The sequence below is a fragment of the Camelina sativa genome, chromosome 11, assembly GCF_000633955.1.
Source record: "Camelina sativa cultivar DH55 chromosome 11, Cs, whole genome shotgun sequence".
In the NCBI taxonomy this organism is placed as follows: Eukaryota; Viridiplantae; Streptophyta; class Magnoliopsida; order Brassicales; family Brassicaceae; genus Camelina; species Camelina sativa.
Genome location: NC_025695.1, coordinates 2,233,487 through 2,259,927, shown reverse-complemented (window position 1 = coordinate 2,259,927; position 26,441 = coordinate 2,233,487). Strand labels below are relative to the sequence as shown.

General features: G+C 36.1%; 3 protein-coding genes and 4 long non-coding RNA genes across 36 annotated transcripts; 6 read left to right on the top strand and 1 right to left on the bottom strand.

The window, feature by feature from the left end:
• Positions 65–1,535, top strand: LOC104727550. The gene is made up of 2 exons (XM_010446646.1): positions 65–1,368; positions 1,454–1,535. Exons 1-2 carry the CDS (start codon positions 65–67, stop codon positions 1,533–1,535), a joined length of 1,386 nt encoding a protein of 461 aa, XP_010444948.1.
• Positions 4,136–8,337, top strand: LOC104721157 (disease resistance protein RPS4-like). The gene is made up of 5 exons (XM_010439069.2): positions 4,136–4,810; positions 4,890–6,036; positions 6,181–6,495; positions 6,598–7,545; positions 7,621–8,337. Exons 1-5 carry the CDS (start codon positions 4,254–4,256, stop codon positions 8,257–8,259), a joined length of 3,606 nt encoding a protein of 1,201 aa, XP_010437371.1. The 5' UTR covers positions 4,136–4,253; the 3' UTR covers positions 8,260–8,337.
• On the top strand, positions 8,978–9,374 carry LOC109127723. The gene is made up of 3 exons (XR_002034341.1): positions 8,978–9,041; positions 9,193–9,261; positions 9,336–9,374. It is a non-coding gene; the product is annotated as an uncharacterized LOC109127723 (long non-coding RNA).
• On the top strand, positions 10,574–14,143 carry LOC109127722. 13 transcript variants are annotated; one of them, XR_002034337.1, is made up of 16 exons: positions 10,574–10,706; positions 10,811–10,922; positions 11,045–11,116; positions 11,227–11,291; positions 11,451–11,505; positions 11,616–11,621; positions 11,695–11,767; positions 11,876–11,952; positions 12,027–12,104; positions 12,202–12,256; positions 12,346–12,411; positions 12,497–12,563; positions 12,638–13,081; positions 13,200–13,288; positions 13,488–13,551; positions 14,041–14,143. It is a non-coding gene; the product is annotated as an uncharacterized LOC109127722 (long non-coding RNA). The 13 variants fall into 13 exon arrangements; XR_002034335.1 differs by having other exon boundaries at positions 11,451–11,511; XR_002034336.1 differs by having other exon boundaries at positions 11,451–11,511; positions 11,616–11,767; positions 12,638–12,899; positions 12,996–13,081.
• Positions 13,574–14,020, top strand: LOC104721154. The gene is made up of 3 exons (XR_756912.2): positions 13,574–13,682; positions 13,780–13,834; positions 13,924–14,020. It is a non-coding gene; the product is annotated as an uncharacterized LOC104721154 (long non-coding RNA).
• On the top strand, positions 14,151–18,532 carry LOC104721155. Of its 18 annotated transcripts, none has more exons than XR_002034317.1 (17): positions 14,151–14,230; positions 14,430–14,493; positions 14,558–14,734; positions 14,840–14,927; positions 15,711–15,792; positions 15,881–15,965; positions 16,059–16,158; positions 16,303–16,371; positions 16,461–16,604; positions 16,688–16,799; positions 16,901–17,065; positions 17,155–17,234; positions 17,313–17,363; positions 17,444–17,682; positions 17,750–17,846; positions 17,937–18,170; positions 18,302–18,532. It is a non-coding gene; the product is annotated as an uncharacterized LOC104721155 (long non-coding RNA). The 18 variants fall into 18 exon arrangements; XR_002034314.1 differs by having other exon boundaries at positions 17,305–17,363; XR_002034323.1 differs by having other exon boundaries at positions 17,155–17,363; positions 17,444–17,492; positions 17,588–17,630.
• Positions 20,865–24,390, bottom strand: LOC104721153 (NAC domain-containing protein 76). Its single transcript, XM_010439067.1, has 4 exons — positions 24,210–24,390; positions 22,840–23,013; positions 22,466–22,737; positions 20,865–21,737 (listed from the first exon to the last, which is right to left on the bottom strand). Exons 2-4 carry the CDS (start codon positions 23,009–23,011, stop codon positions 21,051–21,053), a joined length of 1,131 nt encoding a protein of 376 aa, XP_010437369.1. The 5' UTR covers positions 23,012–23,013; positions 24,210–24,390; the 3' UTR covers positions 20,865–21,050.

Genomic DNA, 26,441 nt, shown 5'->3' with positions numbered 1-26,441 from the left:
TCGGGTTAAAGCTCACTTGCTTGGAATAAAAAATGTTGGAATCTTAGCATGTAAGAAAGTACGAATGAGTGAAAAGGTTGACATGCAAAGGCTGGAAAACGAGTTTGAGGAGAGGAAAAAAGAGTCTGGAAAAAAAGAAGTGTCTTTGCCTTGTGAGACGAATTCTGCTTTCAAGAAGAGGAAGTCTAGTTTTTCACCTATTGAAAGAGCATTTGGAATTGCAGCCAGAGACCAGTTGGATCAAGAAATCGCCAGAATGTTGTACACCGGAGGTGTGGCTTTTAATCTAGCAAGGAATCCACATTATCATAGGTCATATCAGTTTGCTGCTGCCACTAACATTGATGGTTATGTGCCTCCTGGTTATAACAAGTTGAGGACGACTTTGCTACAGAAAGAAAGAAACCATGTTGAGAGTTTATTAGTACCGCTTAAGTCAACATGGAATGAAAAAGGGGTGTCCATTGTGTCAGATGGTTGGAGTGATCCTACAAGAAAGCCACTTATTAATTTTATTAGTGTTTCAGGAAATGCTCCTCTGTTTATGAAAGCTGTGGATTGTGCTAGGGAAGTGAAAGATAAGTTCTTCATCTCTAATTTGATGAAAGAAGTTATAAATGAAGTGGGTCATCAAAAAATTGTGCAAATCATCACTGACAATGCAGCAAACTGTAAGGCGGCTGGAGAGATTATTGAGTGTACTTATCCTCACATTTATTGGGCACCTTGTGTGGTACACACTCGTAATCTTGCTTTAAAGAATATCTGTGCGGCAAGGAATGTGGAATCAAATTCTGAAACATATGATGCATGCAATTGGATAACAAATGTTCATGGGGATGCTCTTGCAATCAAACATTTTATCATGAACCACAACATGATACTAGCAATATTCAGTAAGTTCTCTCCTCTTAAGTTACTTGCAGTGGCTGATACTCGTTTCGCTTCCATTGTTGTGATGCTTAAGAGATTGAAGCTTATCAAAACTGGCCTCCAGTCCATGGTTATAAGTGAGCAGTGGTCTACTTATAGAGATGATGACATAGGAAAAGCGAACTTTGAAGCGAACTTTGTTAAGGAGAAACTTTTGGATGATGACTGGTGGGACAAAGTCACTTATATTATTGATTTCACTAGGCCAATCTATGATATGATTAGATCTTGTGATACCAATAAACCATGCCTTCACTTGGTATATGAGATGTGGGATTCCATGATTGAGAAGGTGAAAGCTGAGATATACAAGAAAGAAGGACTTCAAGGATCTGAATATAGTCTCTTTTTTGATGTTGTTTATGATATCTTGGTGGCTCGTTGGGCAAAGAATAACACTCCTCTACATTGTTTAGCTCACTCTCTAAATCCAAGGTATGTGATTTTAAAATAAATGTTTGTGATTCTTGTTACCTTGCCACATGTTATATAAATATAACATATTTTTTGTATGTCGTAGATTTTATAGTGAAGCTTGGCTACTTGGAGATGAAACCAGAATTAGTCCTCATAAGATGCTGAAATCTCAACTGAAAGGATGAAATGTTTCCAGAGATTGTTTCCTAGTAGTGAAGATCATACTAAGGTGATGAATGAGTATGCATTATTCTCGACGAAGAGTGGTCATTTTCAGGATTTGATATGCATTTTGGGGATGGAGAATATGGAACCTATGAACTGGTGGGTAAACTTTGGTGCTAAAACTCCTCTCCTCCAGACACTGGCTTTTAGACTTCTTGGACAACCTAGCTCTTCTTCTTGTGCTGAACGCAATTGGAGTACTTACTCGTTCATCCACTCACTCAGAAGAAACAGATTGACTACAAGTCGTGCTGAAGACTTGGTTTACATCCACAACAATTTGCGGCTTCTATCAAGAAATACTGATGAATATCAAAATGAAAAGACCAAGCAGTGTGATGTTGGTGGAGATGAAAGTGATATTCAAGCTGAAGCAGGGATTATGGAGTTATCAAATCTTTCATTAGATGATCCGGATTTTAAAAATCAATTCCTCAATAATTAGTTTTTTATTATTATTTAAGACAAATTTTCTTCTATTTTGAGACTTATATTTATAATTATTATTTATGTTGAGACTTATATTTATAATTTTCTTATATGTTTATTGAAGTACCCATGCCGTACCCGTATCTACTAATTTTTACTTTGACGTTTTCCGTCCCCGTTTCTGTACCCGATTCCTGTTCCCGTACCCGTTTCAGTGCAACGTAGATTATTAATATTCGTCTTTTATGTATAACTAAATTAGGACCCGTCCGATATGCGAGTTAAGAGCTTTTAAAATAAAATAAAATAAAATTTAACAAAAAATATAAATTAAGTATTTTTAGTAAGTAAAAACTATCTATAAAGGTAAATAGATACACTGAGGTGTCCAATGTAAATATCTGATATAAAAGGTGCGACTCTGCAGTTGAGACTATTAATCACATTTTTTTTTAATGTCATCACTCGTGGAAAGTTTAGGATTTATCTCTAACTCTGGTCTCATCAGAGGATTTTCTATATGAGTCGGTGTACTCAAATTTGAATTTTGTTTTCTGGAGGGATGTCTCTCTGGGAAGAAGCACTATCTTTTACGGCGGTCATGTCGGCTCCATCTCCGTCCTCGGATGTTCAGGTTTCTTCACCTTATTGTCAAATTGATAGTTCTTGAAAAGCAACCAATGAGCAATCATGATTAGGCTGGTGATGTTGTGTTGGTGAGGAGCGAACCTTGTTGTTGGGGGCCAAGTGTCTAAGACGGAGTCCCTCCGCCCTGCATTCAGAGTTAGAAGCGTTGTTGTGAGCCATGGAGCGGATACGTGCTGAGTTACTCACTATGGTGCATTCTCCTGAATATTGGCCATCCTTTTCCAACTTGCTCGATGAGTTAAATTCGCTGGAGTTTTTTCCACTATTCTCCATCTCTTGGATCTCGCATGCGACAAATTTGAAGGCGGATTGTTTTGCTCATGTGCTTCGTATTCTCTTATCTCTGAAGTTTCTTTTGTAAACCCCTTCCCTCAGGTTTGGGCAACTAACCGAGGAAATTCCTTTTAATTTATTGTTTGGTTGAAAAAAAATAGATACACTTTTAGTTTTAAAAAAAAAGTTGTAGATGAATTCAAAAGTATTAAAATTAAATTAAATTTAACAAAGAATATATATTTAATTATTTTCGTAAGTAAAAACAATGTATAAAAGTAAAGAGATAAACTTTTAGTTATAGAAAATAGTTGTTGTTTTTTTTTGCTATAATACACTAATGTTTATCCATTTACAAATCTACTATCTATATTACCACTAAAAGTTTATTTGTACACACAAATATATTTTACTGTTAAAATATGCTCTTTAGTTTTAACTACTACCAACAAATTGTCTTTATGAACACATTAAATAACTTATTATATGTCTCTTCACTTTAACATTTTTATAATTACAAAAACGCATACGTTAGTCTTACATACTTACTCCTATCATATATATTACAATAGCAGTCTTTTGAATAAATTGTTTGATTGGTGAAAAAAATATGAGATGATCTTTTTTTTTTTTTACTTCAACAATCTTTTTCTTTATGTAAAGGTGAGTATTTACATTTTTTTAGAAACAGTAACTAATTGTATAATTTTCATAATCATTTTTTTATCTTATATAATAAGTAATCTTTTTCTTGTAATATAACAACTTAAAATTAAAATAAGTAAACAATATTTTAATTTTGAATTTTATGGTATATATATATATAATTTATCTTATAATTAGATTTTAAATAAAATTAGGTTTTATTTTATCTATTTACTTTTATATAAAACATTTTTAGGTTAGATTTTGAATTTTTACATTTTTATTTTTAAAAATTTTAATAATAAATTTATATGTGTCAACATCTGCATGATATAATTGACATGTGTCACCATCTTGTTAATGAGTAATTTTGTCATCAAGATTTATATAATAAGATCAGATTCATCTAAAAATTGCTATAGTAACTAAAATTACTTTTTCAATGAATTAATCACAAAACTATTAATTAATAGTCTGGGAATATTACACAGTTTAAATTTTTAATGACATTAGCTTTTTAATCATTTAAAACAAAATTAGAGAGTTTGTGAGAAAAGTGATATCCTTTTAAACCAGTAGTACGTACGCCTATCAGTCCACTTCTATCCGAATCGCCGATCTGAGTTTTCGTCAACGGCCTTCTCTCTTCCACACCTGCATCTGCAAATAGAAAGAAGAGATTTATGCTTTTGCAATCTCCCTCTTCCCTTTATTGTTGCCAGCCTCTCTGTCCAAATCCCGTCATGGCCGCCTCCTCCTCCTCCTCCTCCTCCTCCTCTACTATTCCCGTCGAATCACCTCCGCAGGATCAAGTTTTCATAAATTTTCGAGGGAAAGAATTGCGCAAGGGTTTTGTCAGCCATCTGGTGAAGGCCTTGAAAAGGGATGGAATCAACGCCTTCATCGACGAAGACGAAACTAAAGGCAATGATCTCAGCAGCCTCTTTTCCAGAATCGCGGAGTCGAAGGTCGCGCTCGCCATCTTCTCAAGCATGTATACGGAGTCAAAGTGGTGTTTGAACGAGCTCGTGAAGATGAAGGAGTGCGTTGACTCAGGCAAACTTGTGGCAATCCCCATCTTCTACAGAGTGGAGACGAACGATGTCAAAAATCTAGAGGGTGTTTTCGGTGCCAAGTTTTGTGAGTGGGTTAAGATTTGTGACGGTGAACAGCTCAATAAGTGGAAAGATGCTTTAGAGGTTGTCACAAACAGGATGGGCTTTGTTTTAGGCGAAACGAGGTACCTAAACTGACATATATAACTTTCTTTCTCTCTATTTAGAGGTTTCTCATTGGTTCTTTTCACTTGGGGCTTGCAGCGATGAAGGCGAAACCATCATTAAAATTGTGCAGCAAGTCACAAAAGTGCTATCTTCTAATGTTTCCACGGATCCGGAAAGAGAAGTCCTCATTGACGACCCTTCTGCAGGAACAGAAGAAACGCCTGAAGCTGATCCTGACTACCTCCATCCTCTGTTTGGCATCGAAACACGGCTTAAGCAATTGGAAGACAAGTCAGATTTCAAGTGCGAGTATCACAAGAATACTACTCTCAAAATTGGTGTTGTTGGGATGCCCGGTATTGGTAAGACCACCCTGATGAATAAGCTGTATGATAAGGGGCAACAGGAGTTCATACGCTGTGTTTTTCTTCCTCATGTCCGTAATATGAACTTCAATGGGAATCGGGACATTCTCGTGGAAGAGTTGTTGAAGGATGATGAAGAGTTGCAAAAAGTCGCGCCTGGATCCTTGAGGGAACTCCTAGGCAAAAACAAATCATTTGTTGTTCTTGATCATGTGAGTGACAAGAAACAGATAGAGGATCTTCTCAGCAAATGTGACTGGATTAAGGGAGGTAGCAGAATCTTTATCACTACAAGCGACAGGTCGGTGATCGAGGGGATGGTTGATGACACTTACGAGGTCCGAAAATTGAATGGCAGAGATAGCTATAAGTGTTTCAACCATTTTGCCTTTAGTGGTAAGCTTCCTACTCCGGAGGGAAATTTCATGAATCTTTCTAAATTGTTTGTGGATTATGCCAAAGGAAACCCATTCGTTCTCAAGATATTGGGTGTTGAGCTTTGCGGAAAAGAAGAAACTTACTGGACAGTTAAACTTAACGAGTTGGCACAAAGTCCCATTAAGAAGATAGAAGATGTCTTGCGGATTAGCTATGATGGACTGAGCCAGCTTCAAAAAGATGTGTTTCTCGATGTCGCGTGTTTTTTCAAGTCAGGGGATGAGTATTACGTAAGGTGTTTAGTGGATTCTTGTGACACTGAGCCCATTGATGGTGTGAGTGAAATAAAGGATCTTGCCAGTAAATTTTTACTAGACATTTCTGGCGGGCGAATGGAGATGCATGATCTACTGTATACATTTGGCAAGGAACTTGATCCACAAGGGTTGCGTAGGCTGTGGAACCATGAACACGTTGTTGGTGTGCTGAAGAAAAGAGCGGTAAGATAAACCTCCAAACTGTTTGATATCTGTGTTTAGCAAAATCTAAAAATCTCTTTTCATGATACATGAAAAGTTCACTTAGCACTCTACTGTTTAAGAGACTTGGACGTGCTAACCTATTGTCATTAACTGGTTAAGCAGGGAGCAGACAGTGTGAGAGGTATTTTTCTCGACATGTTGGAACTGAAGAAGAAACTTCCTTTGGACAAATGTACCTTCACTGAGATGCGTAATCTTAGGTACCTCAAATTCTATAGTTCTCGTTGTCACCGGGAAGGCGAAGCTGACTGCAAATTAAATTTCCCTGATGAACTTGAGTTTTCTTTGGATGAAGTACGATATCTGTACTGGCTGAAATTCCCTATGAAGAAACTTCCAAAAGACTTCAACCCCAAGAATCTTACCGACCTCAACCTGCCTTACAGTGAGATTAAAGAGGTCTGGGAGGGCCTTAAGGTGTGTGTCTCTGTTTAAGTCTGTTGAAAACTTTTCAACGTTATGGTTTATTAGCTTACTAGATTATACTTGATTATTTTTTCTTCTGTATGTTCATGGCAGGATACACCAAAGTTAAAGTGGGTTGATCTTAGCCACTCAAGCAAGTTATGCAATCTAACGGGGTTGCTAAATGCTACAAGTCTCCAAAGATTGAACCTTGAAGGCTGCACAAGTTTGGAGGAGTTGCCTCGTGAGGTGAAATGTATGCAAAATCTTGTTTTCCTCAACATGAGAGGATGCACAAGTCTCCGGGGTCTTCCAAAAATGAATCTGATCTCTATGAAAACTCTCATCCTTACCAACTGCTCAAGCCTTGAAGATTTCCAGGTGATTTCATATAATATAGAAACTCTGCACTTAGATGGAACTGCAATCGTTCAACTTCCTACAGACATGGTGAAGCTCCAGAGACTGATTGTATTGAACTTGAAAGACTGCAAACTGTTGAGGGCAGTTCCAAAATGCCTGGGGAGGCTGAAAGCTCTGCAAGAACTGGTGATGTCTGGTTGTTCAACACTCAAGACTTTTTCAGTTCCCATTGAAAACATGAAATGTTTGCAGATTTTATTGCTGGACGGGACAGAAATTACAGAAATCCCAAAGATATTGCAGTGCAATAGCTCAAAAGTGGAAGATCTACACGAATTAAGATGTGGTATGAAATGCCTATCCTCATTGCGACGTCTATGCTTAAGTAGTAATGATATGATCCGCAATCTGCAAATTGACATCAGTCAGCTATATCATCTGAAATGGCTTGACCTGAAGTACTGCAAGAATCTCACATCAATTTCATTGCTTCCACCAAATCTTGAGATCTTAGATGCACATGGCTGCGGCGAACTAAAGATAGTCGCGTCTCCCATGGCTCTTCTTAAGCTCATGGAGCAGGTTCAGTCTAAATTCATTTTCACCAACTGCAACAAACTGGAACAAGTTGCAAAGAATAGCATCACATCGTATGCTCAAAGGAAAAGCCTGCTAGATGCACTTAGATGCTATAAAGAGGTCTCATTTCTTACTCTATCTAATTGAATCTCTAGAGCAGTTTATGATTTTTTCTGTTTTGTGTTATTTTTGCAGGGAACTGTTTCAGACGCTTTGCTCATCACTTGTTTTCCAGGAAGTGAAGTACCTTCTTGGTTCAATCATCAGACATTTGGATCCGAATTAAAGCTGAAGTTTCCGCCACATTGGTGCGACAACAGGCTTTCAACATTAGTTCTATGCGCTGTTGTCAAATTCCCTGAGGATGAAATCAACCGTTTCTCAATAGAGTGCACTTGTGAGTTCAAAAACGAAGTTGAGACATGTATACGTTTCAGTTGCACTCTTGGTGGAGGCTGGATCGAACCACGGAAGATTGATTCGGACCATGTGTTTATTGGTTACACCAGTTGCTCACACATAACAAAACATCTAGAAGGGTCGTTGAAGTCGCAAGAACATCATAAATATGTTCCTACAGAGGCTTCAATCGAATTTACAGTGAGACATGGAGCAGGTGAGATTGTGAATTGTGGTTTAAGTTTGGTGTACGAGGAATCAAATTATGTCGTTGTTGAAGGGAACTGTAATGGAACTTCTTCAAGAAGAGATCTCTCAGTTAGATATAGTGTAGTGAGCTTTACTGCTGCGTATTTGTCCGATGCTTTGAGGTTTATGTGGCCAGGTGTTGTATTCATTATGGCTTATTGTTTTGCTAGATTTTTTGGTAGATGAATTTTTTGTCATTACTAAAAGTTACTTGTTTATATATATGTTGTCGTATATGGAAATTAAAGATTTGTAATAGTGAAATTTGTTACTGTAAAGAATCCGTGAGTTATACAAAGGAAAAACAGTTTATGCTAAAAGAATTTACAACCCAAACTATATAATGAAAGAAGAAGTGACAGCACTTCTTATTACAAGTTTACAACACATCGAAGCCTATTCGAAAAATAATAAGGAACCAAAAAAAATTAAGCATAGGAAAAAAAAAAAGAAATTGGAAAAGAAAAAAAGGAAATAGCTAAACCGACAATGTAGTTTTTCTATAAAAGACGGCTCTCTCACTCTTTTCTCACATCATCACATCTTTCCTTATTTTTATTCTTCTTCTTAGTTCCTCTCTCTCTCTGTACAACGGTCACTCCGACTCCGAGCGTACGGTGGTGGTCGGTCACATTCTTCTTAACTCGTCTCTGTTTCTTTTTCTTTCTAATCGATCAGTGGATTTTCACCTTTGTTTTTTTTCTAGGGTTTGGTGGTTTCTAGCATAGCTTGTACGATTCTAAAACTCAGTATCTGTTTTTTTCTCAACCGCGATCATTGGATTTCACTTGCTTGTTTCTTTTATAGGGTTTGGTTTTTAAATATTGCCCATCGGTTGCTTTGCTTTATATATATATATATATGTTCATGTGATTTAATTACTTGTCGTTTATGTACTTATTTCAGGTTTTGGATGATGCGTGATTGAAGGGAAACGCTTCTTCTCCGTGCTAACGACGTCTTCAGGGGTTTTGTTGTTGTTCTTCTTCTAAAACTCAGTCTCTGTTTTTTTTTTTTTTGAACCGATCGATCATTGGATTTTCTAGGGTTTGGTTTCTAAATTGCATAGGTTGCTTTATATATGTTCTATGCTATTTACATGTTGTTATGTTGTTTCAGGTTTTGGATGATGAGAGTGATCATGGCTTTGATGGGACACGCTTCTTCTCTGTACTACTTCTTCAAAGGGTTTTCTTCTTCCTCTTCACACACGTCTTTAATTTACTTCTTCTTTTTGTTCATGTTCCTTACGGTTTTTGCAGGTGTTTTGGAAGCCAGTTATGATATGATCATGGCATTCTCGCAGGCTCCTTAATCTAAACCCATCCCTATTTGATTCTGTATTATCTCTTTGGTTCGGTGGTTTTTTCTAATTACATGTTATTAACTTTTCGTGTTTTTTGTTTTGTTGGTTTAGGTTTGTGGAGGCTTTGATATCGGTGATGGCTTTGACTGATCGTTGTCACTCTAATTCATGATAGGGTTTTTTTTATTTTCTAAATTGAATCGTTCAATGCTCTTTTTAACTCATCTTGGCTCTGTTAATATTTTAGATTGTGGAGGAAGGAGGATGCTTTGATCGGTTGGTGATGGTTTTGATGGATCGTTTTTGCTTTCTCTGCGCTACATCTTCAGGTAATCTTTTTCATCTTTTTATTAACTTCTTTATTACAACCATAACTCCACCTTTGTTCTGTTTTTATGTCTCAGTTTATCTTGAACTTGAAGGATGCCTTTGATCTGTCGTCGTCGTCGGATCCTGTTACCTCTTTGACCGTATCCTTTTTCACTTTTATTTTATTTGAGTGTTTTTAGATCAGCTAATGTCTCTCTTTGATCCAGATCACGAGGAACCAGGATTACTATGTGGGAGGTTGTGGGAGTGCGATTGATTTCTGAGTTGAACTTTCAGGTTACCTCACATCTATAAACCTTTTTCTCTATCCGTTGTTTTTTTTATTTAATATTGGGTTTTGTTGGTTCTCTGTTTCTCAGATGATGTTCTTGCTGTCATGTCTCAGTTTATCTTGAAGGATGATGCCTTTGATCTGTCGTTGCTCCCTGTTGCCTCTTTGACAGTCTCTCCTTTCCCTTTGTTATATTCTTTCTGTTCACACAGATCAGCTAATGTTTTTCTTTTCTTGTGTTAGATCGTGGAGGTTAAAGGACCTTGTTGGAGGGAAGGATCGATGGTTTGAGAGTATATAACTTGTGGAGTTTCTGGTCACTTCACATCTATACTAATGGCTATTGTTGGTGAGGTATATATGTTCATCTATACTAATTGATGTTTTTATAGGGTTTGGTTTTTTAAATATTGCGCATAGGTTGCTTGTGATTGGCTTTGATGGAAACGCTTCTTCTCCGTGCTAACGTCTTCAGGGGTTTTGTTCTGACTCATAAGTCTTAACCCTGGGCTCGGTTTAAGAATTCTGGTAATTGGGCTCTGATGTTAATTGGCCCACCATAATTCTTAATTTCTTCTTTAGGGTCCACTAGTTGATGAGACGTTGTCGTTTTGGAGCATCGTCTCCTTCCATCCCCTTGTCTGAAAACAAAACGGAACGGAGGACTTGAGGAGTGAGGAGTGAGGAGTGAGTGAGGACTGATCTGAGCTTACGTGCTTGCTTAAGGTAACAACATAAACTGGGGATACTGATTTCTTTGATGAATTTTCTTTTCTACTTTATTTTTCGTTACAGTTACAATTTAAAGGTTTAATTATTTTGTGAATCAGGTCAAGGAGATCATCATTGAAGGAGGTAGAGAGAGCATGTACATCTAATTCCATAAATGACACCATTCTATGAGCCAACGTCCAAGAAGCAGAAGAAGAATAACACCTCCAGGTTTGATTCTGTGTTATTATTTGTTTCCTTAGTGTTGCTTTGAAATTTGTTAATGATCAGTGTTTCTCTTCATATTAAATTTTGAAAACAATCTGCTTAACTGGGAATTTTATTGTTGTAAGGACCTGAGACGAAGTGGAATTGATAATGATATTGGTTGTTCCTGTTCTCGTAGTGTCACCACAATGCTATAAGTATGTCTGATTTAGCCTTATTTATGATGTCAAACTATTTTTCTATGTGAATTCATTATCTTCATAAAGTCGGTACCTTTATGTGTGTGTTTTGATTTGCATATCCACAGGCTGACATCCTTTTTAGTGGTTATGCTGGTTTGCCTTGAAGGTCTTAGACCAAGTCTTCTCAAAGGTACACTCTTCTTATTGATTGTTGATGGTTTTTTTTGATGGATCTTTTTGATCTTCTCTTGGGCTACATCTTCAGGTAAGAGTATTCTTCCTCTTAACCGATTTTTGTTTTGTTCTTTCTATATAAGTGAAAAAACATCTCTGTCTCTCTTTGTTGCAGATCATGAGGAACCAGGATTACTGTGAGAGAGGTTCGAAGAGAAAGAATAAACATTGTGGGAGTGCGTTTGATTTCTGAGTTCAATACCTCACATCTATACACCTTTTAGCATATCAGTTGTTTTATTTAATATTTCTTTGTTTCTTTTGTTATTGAACTTTTCAGTTAACAGTAAGGTCGCTGATCTTCCTAGTGATGTTGGCATGTATGTTTTAACTTTTAAGCCTAAGACCCTATATTTTAGTGGAGGAGGATGTTTTGATCGACTGGTGATGGTTTTGATGGATCGTTTTGTCTTCTCTGCGCTACATCTTCAGGTAGTCTTCTTCCTCTTAACTGATTTTTTTTTCTAGGGTTTGGTTTCTACATTGCATCGGTTGCTTTATATATGTTCATGCTATTTACTTGTTGTTATGTTGTTTCAGGCTTTTGATGATGCTTTTATTGATGAGAGTGATGGCTTTGATGGACACGCTTCTTCTCTGTGCTACTTCTTCAAAGGGTTTTGTTCACACACGTCTTTAACTTCTTTTTTTGTTTTGTTTGTTCCTTACGTTTTTTTCTTCGTTTTTGCAGGTGTTTTGGAAGCCAGTTATGATATGACCATGGCGTATTCTTCTCCATGCTGCCACGTCTTCAGCCACGTTCTCACAGGTTCCTTGATCTATTTGATTCTGTATTGTCTCTTTGGTTCAGTGATTTTTTCTAGTTACATGTTATTAACCTTTCGTTTTTTGTTTTGTTGGTTTAGATTCGTGGAGGCTTTGACTGATCGTTGTCACTCTAATTCATGTTATTCTTCTAGGGTTTGGTTTCTAAACTGAATCGTTCTAGGCTTTTTTTAATTTATTATGTTCGTGCGAGTTTCAACTCTTTTTGGCTCTGTTAATTTTAGATTGTGGAGGAAAGAGGATGCTTTGATCGGTTGCTGATGGTTTTGATGGATCGTTTTTGTCTTCAGGTAGTCTTCTTCCTCTTCACCGATTCTTTTTTTTTAACTCTTCTATATAAAGTGAAAAAAACATCTCTGTTTCTCTTTGATGCAGATCATAAGGCACCAGGTGGGAGGTTCGAAGAGAAAAAAAAAACATTGTGGGGAGTGCGTATGATCAGGTTACCTAACATCTACATTGCATCGGTTGCGTTATATATGTTCATGTTATTTACTTGTTGCTATGTTGTTTCAGGTTTTGGATGATACTTTTATCAATGAGAGTGATGGCGTTGATGGACACGCTTCTTCTCTGTGCTAAGCCTTTTAAGTGTTTTCTTCTTCCTCTTCACACGTCTTTTGCTTCTTTTTTTTTGTTTTGTTTTGTTCCTGTTCTTTCTTCGTTTTGCAGTTCTTTTGGAAGCAAACCATGATCCAATCATCAGTATTTTAATCCATGTTATTGTCTTCAAGCGTCCTCATGGGTTCCTTGCTCCAATCATCACTCTCTTACTCATGTTGCTCTTCTAGAGTTTGGTTTCTAAATTGATTATTCAAGGTTTTTTTCTTATGTTCATGCGACTCTTAACTCTACTTGGCTCTGTTAATTTTAGATTGTGGAGGAGGATGCTTTGATCGGTTGGTGACAGTTTTGATGGCTTGTATTTGTCCTCTCTGCGTCGCCCACGTGCTTAAAAAGGTATCAAATCATAAACTGGTTGTAATAAAAATTGGATCGATGAATTTGCTTCTTTTTTTTTGGTTACTATTACAATTTAAAGTTTAATTATCTATATGTGATTGCTTTGTGCTTATAGGGTAAAGTTGGTTCTTCTCATTGAGGGAGACACTGGTTCGGGTAAGACTATACAATTACCACAATATCTCCATGGAGCTGCTTTGAAAGGTACGACCTACTACTTTCCCTAACTTGCAGCATGCAGTACTAAAATACACATCTTTCTTACAAATTGGTGTGTGTGTTATTCTTTAACCGACAACTGCTAGCTTGTTGAGAACATACTTTGCCGTTTCTTATTTTCCTGTGAAAGTTGTCCTTTGTTTCTTCAAAAGCGTTTTTTTATTAAAGGTGTACTTCCATGTAGGAAAGAGCAAAGAGCAAGTTGAGGCGCTGTCAAAAAGAGTTGTCTCATCGTGCGGCTGTGCCAGGTTTGTAGNTTTTGTTTTGTTTGTTCCTTACGTTTTTTTCTTCGTTTTTGCAGGTGTTTTGGAAGCCAGTTATGATATGACCATGGCGTATTCTTCTCCATGCTGCCACGTCTTCAGCCACGTTCTCACAGGTTCCTTGATCTATTTGATTCTGTATTGTCTCTTTGGTTCAGTGATTTTTTCTAGTTACATGTTATTAACCTTTCGTTTTTTGTTTTGTTGGTTTAGATTCGTGGAGGCTTTGACTGATCGTTGTCACTCTAATTCATGTTATTCTTCTAGGGTTTGGTTTCTAAACTGAATCGTTCTAGGCTTTTTTTAATTTATTATGTTCGTGCGAGTTTCAACTCTTTTTGGCTCTGTTAATTTTAGATTGTGGAGGAAAGAGGATGCTTTGATCGGTTGCTGATGGTTTTGATGGATCGTTTTTGTCTTCAGGTAGTCTTCTTCCTCTTCACCGATTCTTTTTTTTTAACTCTTCTATANCAGGATGTACAAGGATGGTAGCATCATTCCATTAGATGATTATTTGTGTGTTTGCCGCAAATATTTCATACATGCTGGGATATGGTAGTCCCAGATGAAGAGCTCCTGAGGCNGGTTCTTCTCATTGAGGGAGACACTGGTTCGGGTAAGACTATACAATTACCACAATATCTCCATGGAGCTGCTTTGAAAGGTACGACCTACTACTTTCCCTAACTTGCAGCATGCAGTACTAAAATACACATCTTTCTTACAAATTGGTGTGTGTGTTATTCTTTAACCGACAACTGCTAGCTTGTTGAGAACATACTTTGCCGTTTCTTATTTTCCTGTGAAAGTTGTCCTTTGTTTCTTCAAAAGCGTTTTTTTATTAAAGGTGTACTTCCATGTAGGAAAGAGCAAAGAGCAAGTTGAGGCGCTGTCAAAAAGAGTTGTCTCATCGTGCGGCTGTGCCAGGTTTGTAGTTCATGTCTCTGCTTTGTGTTTTTGTGACCTCTAGTTTCATGAATTAACATTGCAGGATGTACAAGGATGGTAGCATCATTCCATTAGATGATTATTTGTGTGTTTGCCGCAAATATTTCATACATGCTGGGATATGGTAGTCCCAGATGAAGAGCTCCTGAGGCTTTATCTCACCATGCCGTTGAGTATGTTGGTTGTGGAGAGAGAGAGAGAGAGAGATGAAATGGCTGAGGTATATCTCTCTCATCCTGAATCTGCATATTGTTCATACAGTTCATACATTTGATCTAATGGGGTCTTCACTATTATTTAAGTTTAACTGTTCTTATTATTGCAGGATAGAGAGCTATTAGAACCAGTAGCTACAACACAAAGCAAGCCGCAGGAAATATCAAGTTACTCTTACCGAAGCAAGCACATGCATTGTGAGTCGAATTTGTCTTTTAAAAGTTGTTGTTTTTTGCTTCTTGTTTACAATTTAGATGGAGACTGAGATTTTTGTTTTATGATGTTTCTCTTCTAGGTATGGAGAATTNGTTTCTTATTTTCCTGTGAAAGTTGTCCTTTGTTTCTTCAAAAGCGTTTTTTTATTAAAGGTGTACTTCCATGTAGGAAAGAGCAAAGAGCAAGTTGAGGCGCTGTCAAAAAGAGTTGTCTCATCGTGCGGCTGTGCCAGGTTTGTAGTTCATGTCTCTGCTTTGTGTTTTTGTGACCTCTAGTTTCATGAATTAACATTGCAGGATGTACAAGGATGGTAGCATCATTCCATTAGATGATTATTTGTGTGTTTGCCGCAAATATTTCATACATGCTGGGATATGGTAGTCCCAGATGAAGAGCTCCTGAGGCTTTATCTCACCATGCCGTTGAGTATGTTGGTTGTGGAGAGAGAGAGAGAGAGAGATGAAATGGCTGAGGTATATCTCTCTCATCCTGAATCTGCATATTGTTCATACAGTTCATACATTTGATCTAATGGGGTCTTCACTATTATTTAAGTTTAACTGTTCTTATTATTGCAGGATAGAGAGCTATTAGAACCAGTAGCTACAACACAAAGCAAGCCGCAGGAAATATCAAGTTACTCTTACCGAAGCAAGCACATGCATTGTGAGTCGAATTAGTCTTTTAAAAGTTGTTGTTTTTTGCTTCTTGTTTACAATTTAGATGGAGACTGAGATTTTTGTTTTATGATGTTTCTCTTGTAGGTATGGAGAATTAGGGTTCCTGGAGCTTCGAACTCAAAGCCATGGGTCCTTATCTATCTATGGTCCAATTTACTCGCTCAGGGTTTGTTCTCAGACCTCTATTTTATTGGCAACCCCTCTTCTCTCTCTCATATGGACTAATCCTTTAAAGCATTTCTAATGTTACTCAGATTGATAGAATTGCTCGTGTTGCCTTCGAGACTGCTCGGAAACGGCGTGGCAAGCTGTGTACTGCTGACAAAGCTAATGTCTATGGTTGATAATTACGTTTCTTTTACTTGTTTTCCTCTCTCTTGTTTCATGTGCAACACATATAACACTGATGCTAATGCAATTTGTTCTCTGCAGGCCTCAATTTATGGAAGAAACGAGTAAGAGAGCCTCTGAATATCCTGATGTTGAGCTGTCACATATGTATGTTGACAATACTGCGATGACCGGCCAACAGGTAAATTCTTTGGCCAAACTGGTCAGCCTTGATAATTCTTTTGAAAATTGTGTAAATAATTACTATGGGGTGATTGTTTCGTATATATGTAGTTTGAGACCATTTTTGTTGATATATTATCCGGTTAAGCTTCAATGATCACAGGAAGCATTGGAATGCTGGCATGCCGTCTATTGCTCAAGTATTTCTAATTGGCCAGATTCTTCTTGTCCAGTAAGGTTTTTTTTAGCATTTTCATGTTGTTTGGATCTTGTGTCAGTTTTCTTCACGTATCTTTATGGGGTGGTTGTTTTGTTGTCAAGTGTGTCGATATTGCCAACAGCGACCTGAAAATTCAGTATGTTGTGTTCGGCAAACAACGGAAAATTTCTGAATGTGTGTTATATATGTCAAATGATTACTTACACAATCTCATCAAGCACCGCTTGGGAGATCTTTCCTACCGTGTAAGCAAACTACTTGTTTCCCCTCAATTTATCTTTGGATTTGTTACATAGCGCTCTAATCAAACGGAATATGGAAATTGCAGGTCTCAGAAGTTCGAAGACCCAGCAGAAGGGGAGGATACGCTGGTGGCAAAAATTCAAGAAATTATACGACCATCTCAGTACTGGATTCCGTGCCTTGGTGGATGGAACTCGGTAAGCTGTGTCCGTCTCCACCGCAAGTCTAAAAATCATCCCAATTGGGTTCTTTTTGGAGAAAGAAATTTCATTGTTTGCTCTCTCTCTCTCTCTCTGAGGTTACGAGCCAATACTGCACCCAAGCAATGGCCAAGGAATAGCCTTCAATCGGGCTCTTACTTAAGCTGTCTAACTTCCTTTATTTGGTGTTTTCGAATATCTGGTTCTTGGTGTTGTTTTTATGGACCTTTGCCAACTTCTCGTCCAAAGCGTGGGGATCACAGGTGGTTCTGCAACTTTTGACTTCTTTTTTTTTTGGTTACAGTTACAATTAAGGTTTAGTTATCTATATGTGATTGTTTTGTGCTTATAGGGCCAAGGTTGGTTCTTGTCATTGTGGAAGACACTGGTTCGGGAAAGACTACACAATATCTCCATGAAGCTGGTTGAAAGGTACTACCTACTACTTGCCCCAACTACACAATATTTCTTTTGCAGGCTGCTGGGATCACAGGTGTTTCAGCTCGCTAGGTCTCACAGCTTTATGGAGTGGTGCCTCCTATTCTAAATGAGCTGGGAAAGGTACTATTTACATTATCATTCATGTGCTACCAGATTTCTGACTTTCTTTGGTTTTATAAATCTTGAAATCGCTGTTACAGGTCCGGAACCTGTGGCCTAACGTCGATTCTCATAGCGGAGTGCTGCTGAGTTAGCTTTTGTACCGAGACCTACTCTTGAATTTTTTGACGTCTGGTTATTGAAGGAGTTGCTCAATAGCATTTTTGTTTCTGATTATGCTTAAGTTGATCACATGGCTCATGTTGCATTTGAGATTGCTACGCAAAGGTGCGGCAAACATTGTTCTGTTGAAAAGGGCCACAAGCCTACTATTTTAGAGGTAAATTCTTGGAGGTGCGGTAAACTTTGTTCTGTTTTTTGTGTGTGTGTTGATTGCCTCATTGCAGGGAAACGAGTGTGAAAAACATAGCTAGCACTGCCAAACTGATTATGGAAAGTCAAGCCATCGAAAGGCAAAAGCTAGATGATGCAAACTCAAGACAGGTCAGCCAAATTGTTAGAATATCAGATTGATTCACTCCATATCTCACTGCATGACTGAAACTAGCTCCTCCTCATCACTGATTTATGTAGATTCTTAATCCAGAACCAGCAACGCTGCTGTTCTACAGGAAATAATGCTGTTGGTGTCTGGCAACGTAACACATAAACTTCTTCTTGGATCAGTTGGGACCGTCCAAGACAACAAAGTTGCACATAGGTTAAGGAAATGTTGAACTTTTTGTTAAACAATGGAAACTCCTCGTCCTCGGTTCTGTGACTCAAACGACCACTCGTGTAGCCTAGTTTTACGTAACAAACTTCCACGTAATCTTTCTCATCTTGATCCTTTTATGGCTACATCCAAAGCATACACTATCAAATGATATTTGACAGTATCAGATGCTATCTGATGCGTTATTCAACTTGTGTTTACCCCTCTTCAATTTGTGAAACAGGGAGTTGGTGAAACATTAGGGGAGTGGCTATCGAAACAATGGCTTATGGTCTTCTGGTGAGAAACAAACAATAAATAAGTGAAAAAATGACAATGTTCTCATCGTAGTCACAGTTTTAAATGGGAACTGGTGCTTGGAATAAAATATTTTTTCTTTAAATTTTATTAAAAAATGTTTTCAAACTTAATTGTTAAATTTTAATACATTGAAGACAAACAAGACTTCGCATTTTATCCCATCCTACGGTACGTAAGTTTGGTATATAAGTTTAACATGTTTATATGTATTTTAAATTTAATACTTGAGAATTTTCAACTATTTTTTTAATAAATCATTTTAAAATATAAATGAAAATTTTTTAAAATGTTTTTAAAGTTAAGTGTTAAATTTTAAATATATTGAAGACAAACTGTACTTAACATCTCGTCCGTAAATTTGGTGTACAAGTTCTACATGTTTGTACTTTTTTTTTTTACGTGTTTATACTTTTTTAAAATTTAACACTTACAAATTTTACAACTATTTTTTTAATAAATCGTTTTATTAGAGACTCAGTATTTGGAGATTAGTGGCATTCTCTAGAGATGAAGTGAGCTTCACTAAACTTGAGCATCCAGTGAGATATTTATTGGATCCATATGTTGAATCGAACCATGCAAGATTAGGACCATGTGTGTTATTATCGGCTACACATAACACACTCATAACAAACATCTACAAGGGTCGTTGAAGTCACGTATGTGTTCAATTTTCAGTGAGAGACGGAGCAGGGTGAGATTGTGAATTGTGATCTAAGTTTGGTAAACGAGGAACGAAATAATGTCGTTGTTGAAGAAAGGAAAGCGAAACGACATCGGTTCGGTTAAGTGATGTTCTTGAATTGAGGATTTGGGTTTGAAGCAGGCACTGACTGGGTCAGTTCATCTCCAAAGTATCATTGTTTTTACTTTCTCTTGCCCACACAGGCAAAAAAAAAACACATTTTTCTATTCAAAGACGACAACGTGGGTAAAACAGTGATCTCGTAGTTGTCAAGTTCACATTACAGTGTCGTGAGAGAAAAAAATAAGCTTTTTGACTTATATTTTGGAGGATACACATTAGTCAAGATTCTGAGATACTTTGATTTCATATTTTGACCAAAAAAAAAAGATTTCATATTATTTTTTCCCCAAAAGAGAGAGTAGACTAGAAGTGGTCAGTGGGTCTAACACATTATCCTAAAATAGTCGCATGTTTAGGTATACACAAACCATATAGACACAGATACAAAACATGTCTATATATACCCCATCATTAGCTTGATTAAAAGTGCGTAATTGTTCCTAATGATACTCTTACACTTACTGACTACTTTTTTACTTACGTGGAGCTCCTCCAGTGGTAATAACGCGGAAACAGATGATTCCATCCTGTGATCGTACACCAATAACTTGTTCTGTCATGATTTTAATCAAATTCCGCACTAATATGGATTTCAAACGTACTGTGCTTTTCTACACTTGCTTTTAAGAAAATTTAAAATTTGTTATTAAATGTAAATTTTGTCTTAGTATTGAACTTTTTTATGTTACTAACTTATAAATTCAGAAAAGATAAACAAAACTGTTTTCACATGAACCATTTTTATTCTTGACACAATATTTTTTGAATTCGTAGGAAGAAATATAGAAGACAGAAAAGAGAGAATTGTAATGAAGAGATGAGAGTGGTTTAGTTGGCCCACCTTAAGTAAGAAATGGACAAATCAGAAGCCTTGTCTTTCCTTCAATCACATCCCTCCCCTTCAAAAGCTACCATCAAGTAAAATCTCCATTGCCAAGATTTTGCCATCTCTTTTTAAAAACGTTCTATAAATTATTCAATTTTGTTTTAAGTACTTTAGTGTCTCTAATAGTAGGCCTATTAAGGGTACGGATGTCGATTCAGTTAGATGCTCACACGTTAGCTTGATCTTCTTATTTGTGCACATCCCGTAAACTTTATTTGTCATGCATGAAAAAATTAACGATTTTAATTATTTGGACATTTTATCTGAAAAATCAAAATTTTGAAAACTTTAACAAAACAAATAAGAGTAACAACTAATCTTTGAATTACAAAAACAAAATGATTTGAGGATATATAAGGAATCACTATGTTAATAGGAATTAGATGAAATCTACATAAGATAAAGGAAGAAACAAGTAAGGGGCTCTTGAAACGACGACAGAGCATGCCCATCGGACTCCCATCTTGTACGCCGCACGCTCGACAGCTCATAGGCCCACTTTGGGACAACTCTTATATATTTTTTATTTCTTTGCTCTAACCGTTGATCAACAATCGTTAACCCTCTCAAGAAATCAATTCATGCTGTTTACATTTACTTTTATGTACAAACTAGACCACATAAACTTTAAATATTTCTTGTAATGTTATAAGTTCAAATTAAAAGAAACACAAGTTAGTGTAACTTATTTAAATATAGGTGAACTCTGTACTAGGAGAATTGATTCGTTTTGTGTTCCAAGATCTTCGTCTCATTCTCAAACCAAAGCCCTAAACTATAATTCGTTACATCGAACACGAAAATAAATAGCATTTATCTTCACTCATTCACAGCCATACATTATTCTTTTTAACGAAAAAAGTATATAAAATATAAGAAAAAAATAATATTTCACACATCTTTATATATGTTATACTCTATCAATATAATCTACCTAAATAGCAAACATTACGCACCATACTGTAGTGTTATCTTTTATCAAACATGCAAATCCCTATATAAGTCATAGTCCAAGTTAGAACACAAGAATCCACTAATGAATCTGTTCTCTTCTTCTCTATCACTCAATAGCGTGGAAGAAGCAGTCTCTGCTCCATTGTTATTGTTCTCTTCGTTATTGTAATGACCGATTTTATTATCTTCTTCTTGATGACCACCAAAACCCGAAACTCCTTCTTCTTGGCTCATAAGTTGAGAAGCAACAAATTTATCTAGTGCTTTCCAATCATTCGTCATCACTGATGTTTTCTTCTTCTTCTTATCTTTATTTTCACTACTTATTAGCGCACTGAAGCTCACATCCTCTTCTATTAACTGTCTTTTGTAGTTATTTTGATTCTTCTCCAATGATGTAATTGACGTCGAGCTCACCGGTCTCTTCATTAGAGGGAGTGAAGGGCTTTCGAGCTGTGGAAGTTGAATGAATTGATCGCAATGGATGAAGTTTAAACCGATATCTGAGCCTTCTAGTTCTTGCTTGAACATTAAGTCTTGTGCAAATATATTTTGTTTCTGCTTAGATAGGTAATTGAGAGGCTCCACAACCGAGCTTACTCCACTCGGTAATTCATCGTAAAAGTAACTTGAGCTCCAAGTTTCCGTGTTCTTGGCTTGCCCGGTCGTTGGTCTTTTCTTGAACGCTCTACAAACCACCCATCCTTCTTCCTACACACACAATCATGAAAAGGAATGGTTTATTACACATCTGGTGTAAATATGCAAAACCTTTAGGCCAATGTCAAACAAAAATAATAAATAATGTTGCTTTTGTTAATTTGTAGTGAGACACAATAAGAGCATGCCTTAAAAGTGTGAGACCACATGAAAGAAAGCTAGCAATAAGCATAGGTACATACTCATATGCAAGCTATATCAAACGAACAGTAATTCTAAATTCCATTTGGAGATATTGCAAAAAATAGGATACGCACACACACACATTATTCGTAGTATTTACAAAACATTTCCTATATAAAAGCTAGATAAGGGATTTGAAACGATATGTAAATAACTCGCTTTTAATACATGCATGTCTTTAGTTAGACGATTTATATATAAGCCTTAACGCCTAAATTTATTTTAAAAAGATTATTTATATAAAGAGGAATGAACTTTGGTCAACATGGAACTGAAGTTTTAGGACATACTTTTTACTTTTTGTTTTGTGATTAAAGGTGTAACATTTTACATAAGTCTTAAAAAGATACTCGACTTTTACCTAAAAGGTTAAAATGTGTCTCACGAAAGAGCTTATGAGACAAACAAAAAGTCTAGTGGCCCCATGACTAAACATCCATGTAATTCCCCATAGACGATAAAATCTAAAATCTAATTGAACATCTAGAACAATTATGCTATCTATTTCAAAATGATATCAGGTAAAACGAAAATACCTGAGGAGGTGCATTCTCATCTGACTCTAGTCGGTATTCATGCATGATCCAATCCGTTTTTTGGCCATTAGGGGCTCTTCCTTTGTAGAACACAAGTGTTTTTCTCATACCAATCAGTTTTGACTTGTCGTAAACAGCCTTGTCTCGACCCGTGGCTTTCCAAAACCCAGCCATGGTCGCTCTGTTTGTTCTTGTTCCTGTTGGGTATTTCTTATCTTTGTGGCTGAAGAAATACCATTCATTTCTTTCCTCGTATCCGATTCGGCATCTCTCTATAAAATACATTGTAAATGCTCATCAGATATTTGTATTCACATTGTGAGACTAAGAATACAAATCCTACATTAAGTATGCATATGTATTTTTGTAAAAACCTTGTAGATCCCATGGTTCGATTCTGTAGAGATCAATATCTCTTATGACATCAAGATCGATCTTTTGCGATGCGACTTTTTTCCTTAAATAGTAACCAACGAGCTCTTCATCTGTTGGATGGAATCTGAATCCAGGAGGAACACTACATGATTGATCCACTGATTCCATCATTTCTGCACAAAACCAAGTTCAGAACCACAATGAGATCACTATATATAAATGTCATATATACGTATAAATATTGATAGGTACATGTGTGTATGCATGCTGATATATATCTTCATGCATACGACATCACAAAGACTTGGGATTATATATTAGAGAGAAGTAGGAGAAAAAATGGATGGTTTCATAGAAGAAAAAGAAATTAAAGAATAAAAAAACTTATTTGTAATTAAGTATAATCATCAGCTCATTTGGTGGTTAGTTTCCACTTACTTACACCATTTCCATGTTGATGCCCTTTATTAATTATATGTATTATTTTCGTATTTCGTAACAAGAATAAGTCTGAAGATGGAACAAGAACATGACAATTAGGTTTAAAGTTGAAGAAATCAAAGAGAAGACATGCATGAGCTTCTTTGACGCTAAAAGAAAACGGAAAAGGAGAGTTTTTTCAATGATGCGTTCCTGTTGTAACGTGGTTTATGAATTAATGGTGGCAATGATCATATCGAGAAACGGAATTTTTTTTCTTTTTCTCAACATATATATATTATTTTATAACAATCCAACCTAGCTGCATTATATATATGATATATACAGCCTTATAGAATACAAACAAAAAATTTTGACCAAAAAAAAAAAAAAAAAAAAAAAAAAAANAAAAAAAAAAAAAAAAAAGAAAAGAATACAAACAAAAACAGCTTTTTCCACATCTAAAACAAAACAAAAGCAACAAAAAAAAAATCATCAAGTCAGAGCAAAAACTGTTATAATGGTTGCAAAGTATATGTCTGTTTTATCTTCATTTTAGAATTGCTTTAAGTGTACACTAGACTGTACTATACTATTGCAGTACTGCTACACACACACATAAATATATACGTACAAATGCGAATTATATTCACATACAAAGTACTAGATGGTTATCCGAAAAAAAGAGATTGGGTTTATACAAATTAACCAGCCTTCATACATGAGATACTATATTAATGGTCGACATACAAAAACCATTTTCGATAAACAAGATCAGCCATCAATCACACTTCACACATGCAGATAGATAATAAGGAAAAGATCATAGAAAAAAGGATGACAAGAGATAAATGCTCTGGTGGGAAAAACAATATATAAATGCACATGTAAGTTGATGAGACGATGCAGATCTTTTTGATCATAAAAGCCCGTGTAAATTAGGTTTTACCTTTTTCTTCAACCTGTGGAAGATGTATACACCAATACTATATACTTGTTTGAGAAACAAAAGAAACGAGGGCTATTAAAGAAGAAGAAGAAGAAGAAGAAGAAGTCAAAGAGATATGGATGTGTAGAAGATGATGATCATCGAGAGAGAGAGAGAGATGATACTGAACTTGGTTATAAGCTTCGGGATATGAAGAGAGAGAGTGAGAGAGCTTGATGATTCGGTGACATATAAAAAGGTAGAGAGAGTGTGGACCGCTCAATTGCGCGTGGCTTTCTCCATGTCCCCCATTTGCGTACGTCACCCTCCTCCCGCTTCTTTTCGCATCCTTCTTCACTTTTTATTTTATTTTCTTTTATATAAATTATTATATATATAAAATATGTCTTATTAGGAGTAAAATGAAGTCAAGGATATCAAAATTATTACCTTTGATTTTCAAATTGATGCATTATTAATACTTGCTTACATATTTTGAAGAATACTCTAAACATATTTTTTATTTTATCATCAGATCTAGGTTTGCAATTTTTTTGCATATAACAGGGACTTTGGAAGTTTTAAATCTATATTAAAACGCTTCCACACACAAAATAAAGGAATGATCCATTTCTTTTCGTCAAAAGTATTCAATTCAATTCATCATATGAATTGGTCAAAATCACAATTTCAATTCGTTAGACGCCTTTTAATCAGATAAATATTTGATGTTTTTGTTGTAAAATCAGTATAACCTTTTATATTAAAAAAAAAAACAAAAAAAAATGAGAAGAAAGCATTTTTTGGGGGGTTATATGTACATTGCATCTACCAAAAACAGCCAAAATAACTCTGACATTCTTTCAGCTTGGTACCTAACTTAGTTTGTTCATAGATATCAATAATAAGTACCATTTGCGACTTTTTAATTCATATACAAGGACTATATACTTCTTTTCTTTTCCAATATATATATGTATGAACTAGGTTTACATAAGTTGTTCAAGAACTAGCTAGTTGCAATTGCTCAATAGTATATAAATTATAGAAAAAATACATATACTAAAATATAAAATTTACCGTCAGACCAATAAGGTCACGGGGTTTTAATTATTTAAGTGTTGCAAACATTCTGACATTCTGGAGCATGCCACGCTGGCACAACAGAGGATGTCCCTCTGCCACGTCGGATAAGAATAAACAAAACCGCCCGCTTCACATGGGGCTTTTAGTTGAATTTTACCAAAGCATCCTCACACCATTCAGTGTTTTGTGAAGGGTATTTGCGTAATTACGCACTGCTCCAGTGTGACTTCTTCTTCTCCAATGATTTAGCGACAAGAACCAACGAGAAGGGAGTGAACTCGAACCGCAGCCGCTACGTGGCGACCACCCGTTGGCTGTTCAACTATTATCTTTACGTAGAAGACAAATAAAGCTGTAGTACCAATTTATATACAAATCATGCGAAACAAGAATAAATTTTTAAATCTTATTTTGGTACCAAAATTATTTGATGTATATTTTGGGAGCGTCGTTGTGACATTTTCAAAGAATTAAGTCATATCCTGTATACGCATTACGCTTCCTGCATCAGTATCACAGTATGCATCCGTTCTTCAGATTTACATATGTCGTGTTGTTAAAAATTTTACTTAAATTAATACAACTTAAATGTAACTGTTTTTGGTAGAACGTCTTCCTTCTACATATGATATTGACATTGATTGGTGAAGAGGTTCTAAATGACATGCCACCAAAAAAGGTACAGAAAAAAATCATATAACAACAAAGTGAAACAGTCGACCATGGTCCTGCGTGCTTTGGACCTATGCCATTATATACAATTCATCAAACGTGTTTGGACATAACTTGTTGGGCTTCAAAATTGCACTTATTACCGCGCGTTGTTTAGACGTTGACTCTATATTAATTAACAAAAATATTTGTTTCTAATCAAGTTTCAGACATTTGTGAAAACTGAAAACTAAACTAAATATATCTTAACAACGATTAATGATTTGATTTACCATAGTTTGATTAGATTTCCCAAAAATTAAGGTTTTCTTATGAAGTTTGGTCTTTTTCTTAACGAACTCTAACGTTTGACAAACATGTCTCGGAATCAAAAGCTCATTGCACGTGTCAACTGCATGTTTATATTCGGACTGCAGAATTGTTTTTTTCTGCACATTTTGTTTTGTTTCGTTTGAAGTTGACGCATGCTTTTTTGGAAAACAAATAAATTAATTA

Coding starts and splice junctions, on each gene's coding strand:
- LOC104721157 (XM_010439069.2), top strand. CDS start 4,254: ATGCTTTTGCAATCTCCCTCTTCCCTTTATTGTTGCCAGCCTCTCTGT. Junction 4,811..4,889: donor TTTGTTTTAGGCGAAACGAG/GTACCTAAACTG, acceptor TGGGGCTTGCAG/CGATGAAGGCGAAACCATCA. Junction 7,546..7,620: donor CACTTAGATGCTATAAAGAG/GTCTCATTTCTT, acceptor TTATTTTTGCAG/GGAACTGTTTCAGACGCTTT.
- LOC104727550 (XM_010446646.1), top strand. CDS start 65: ATGAGTGAAAAGGTTGACATGCAAAGGCTGGAAAACGAGTTTGAGGAG. Junction 1,369..1,453: donor GCTCACTCTCTAAATCCAAG/GTATGTGATTTT, acceptor TGTATGTCGTAG/ATTTTATAGTGAAGCTTGGC.
- LOC104721153 (XM_010439067.1), bottom strand. CDS start 23,011: ATGATGGAATCAGTGGATCAATCATGTAGTGTTCCTCCTGGATTCAGA. Junction 22,738..22,839: donor CGAACCATGGGATCTACAAG/GTTTTTACAAAA, acceptor TGTATTTTATAG/AGAGATGCCGAATCGGATAC. Junction 21,738..22,465: donor ATGAGAATGCACCTCCTCAG/GTATTTTCGTTT, acceptor TTGTGTGTGTAG/GAAGAAGGATGGGTGGTTTG.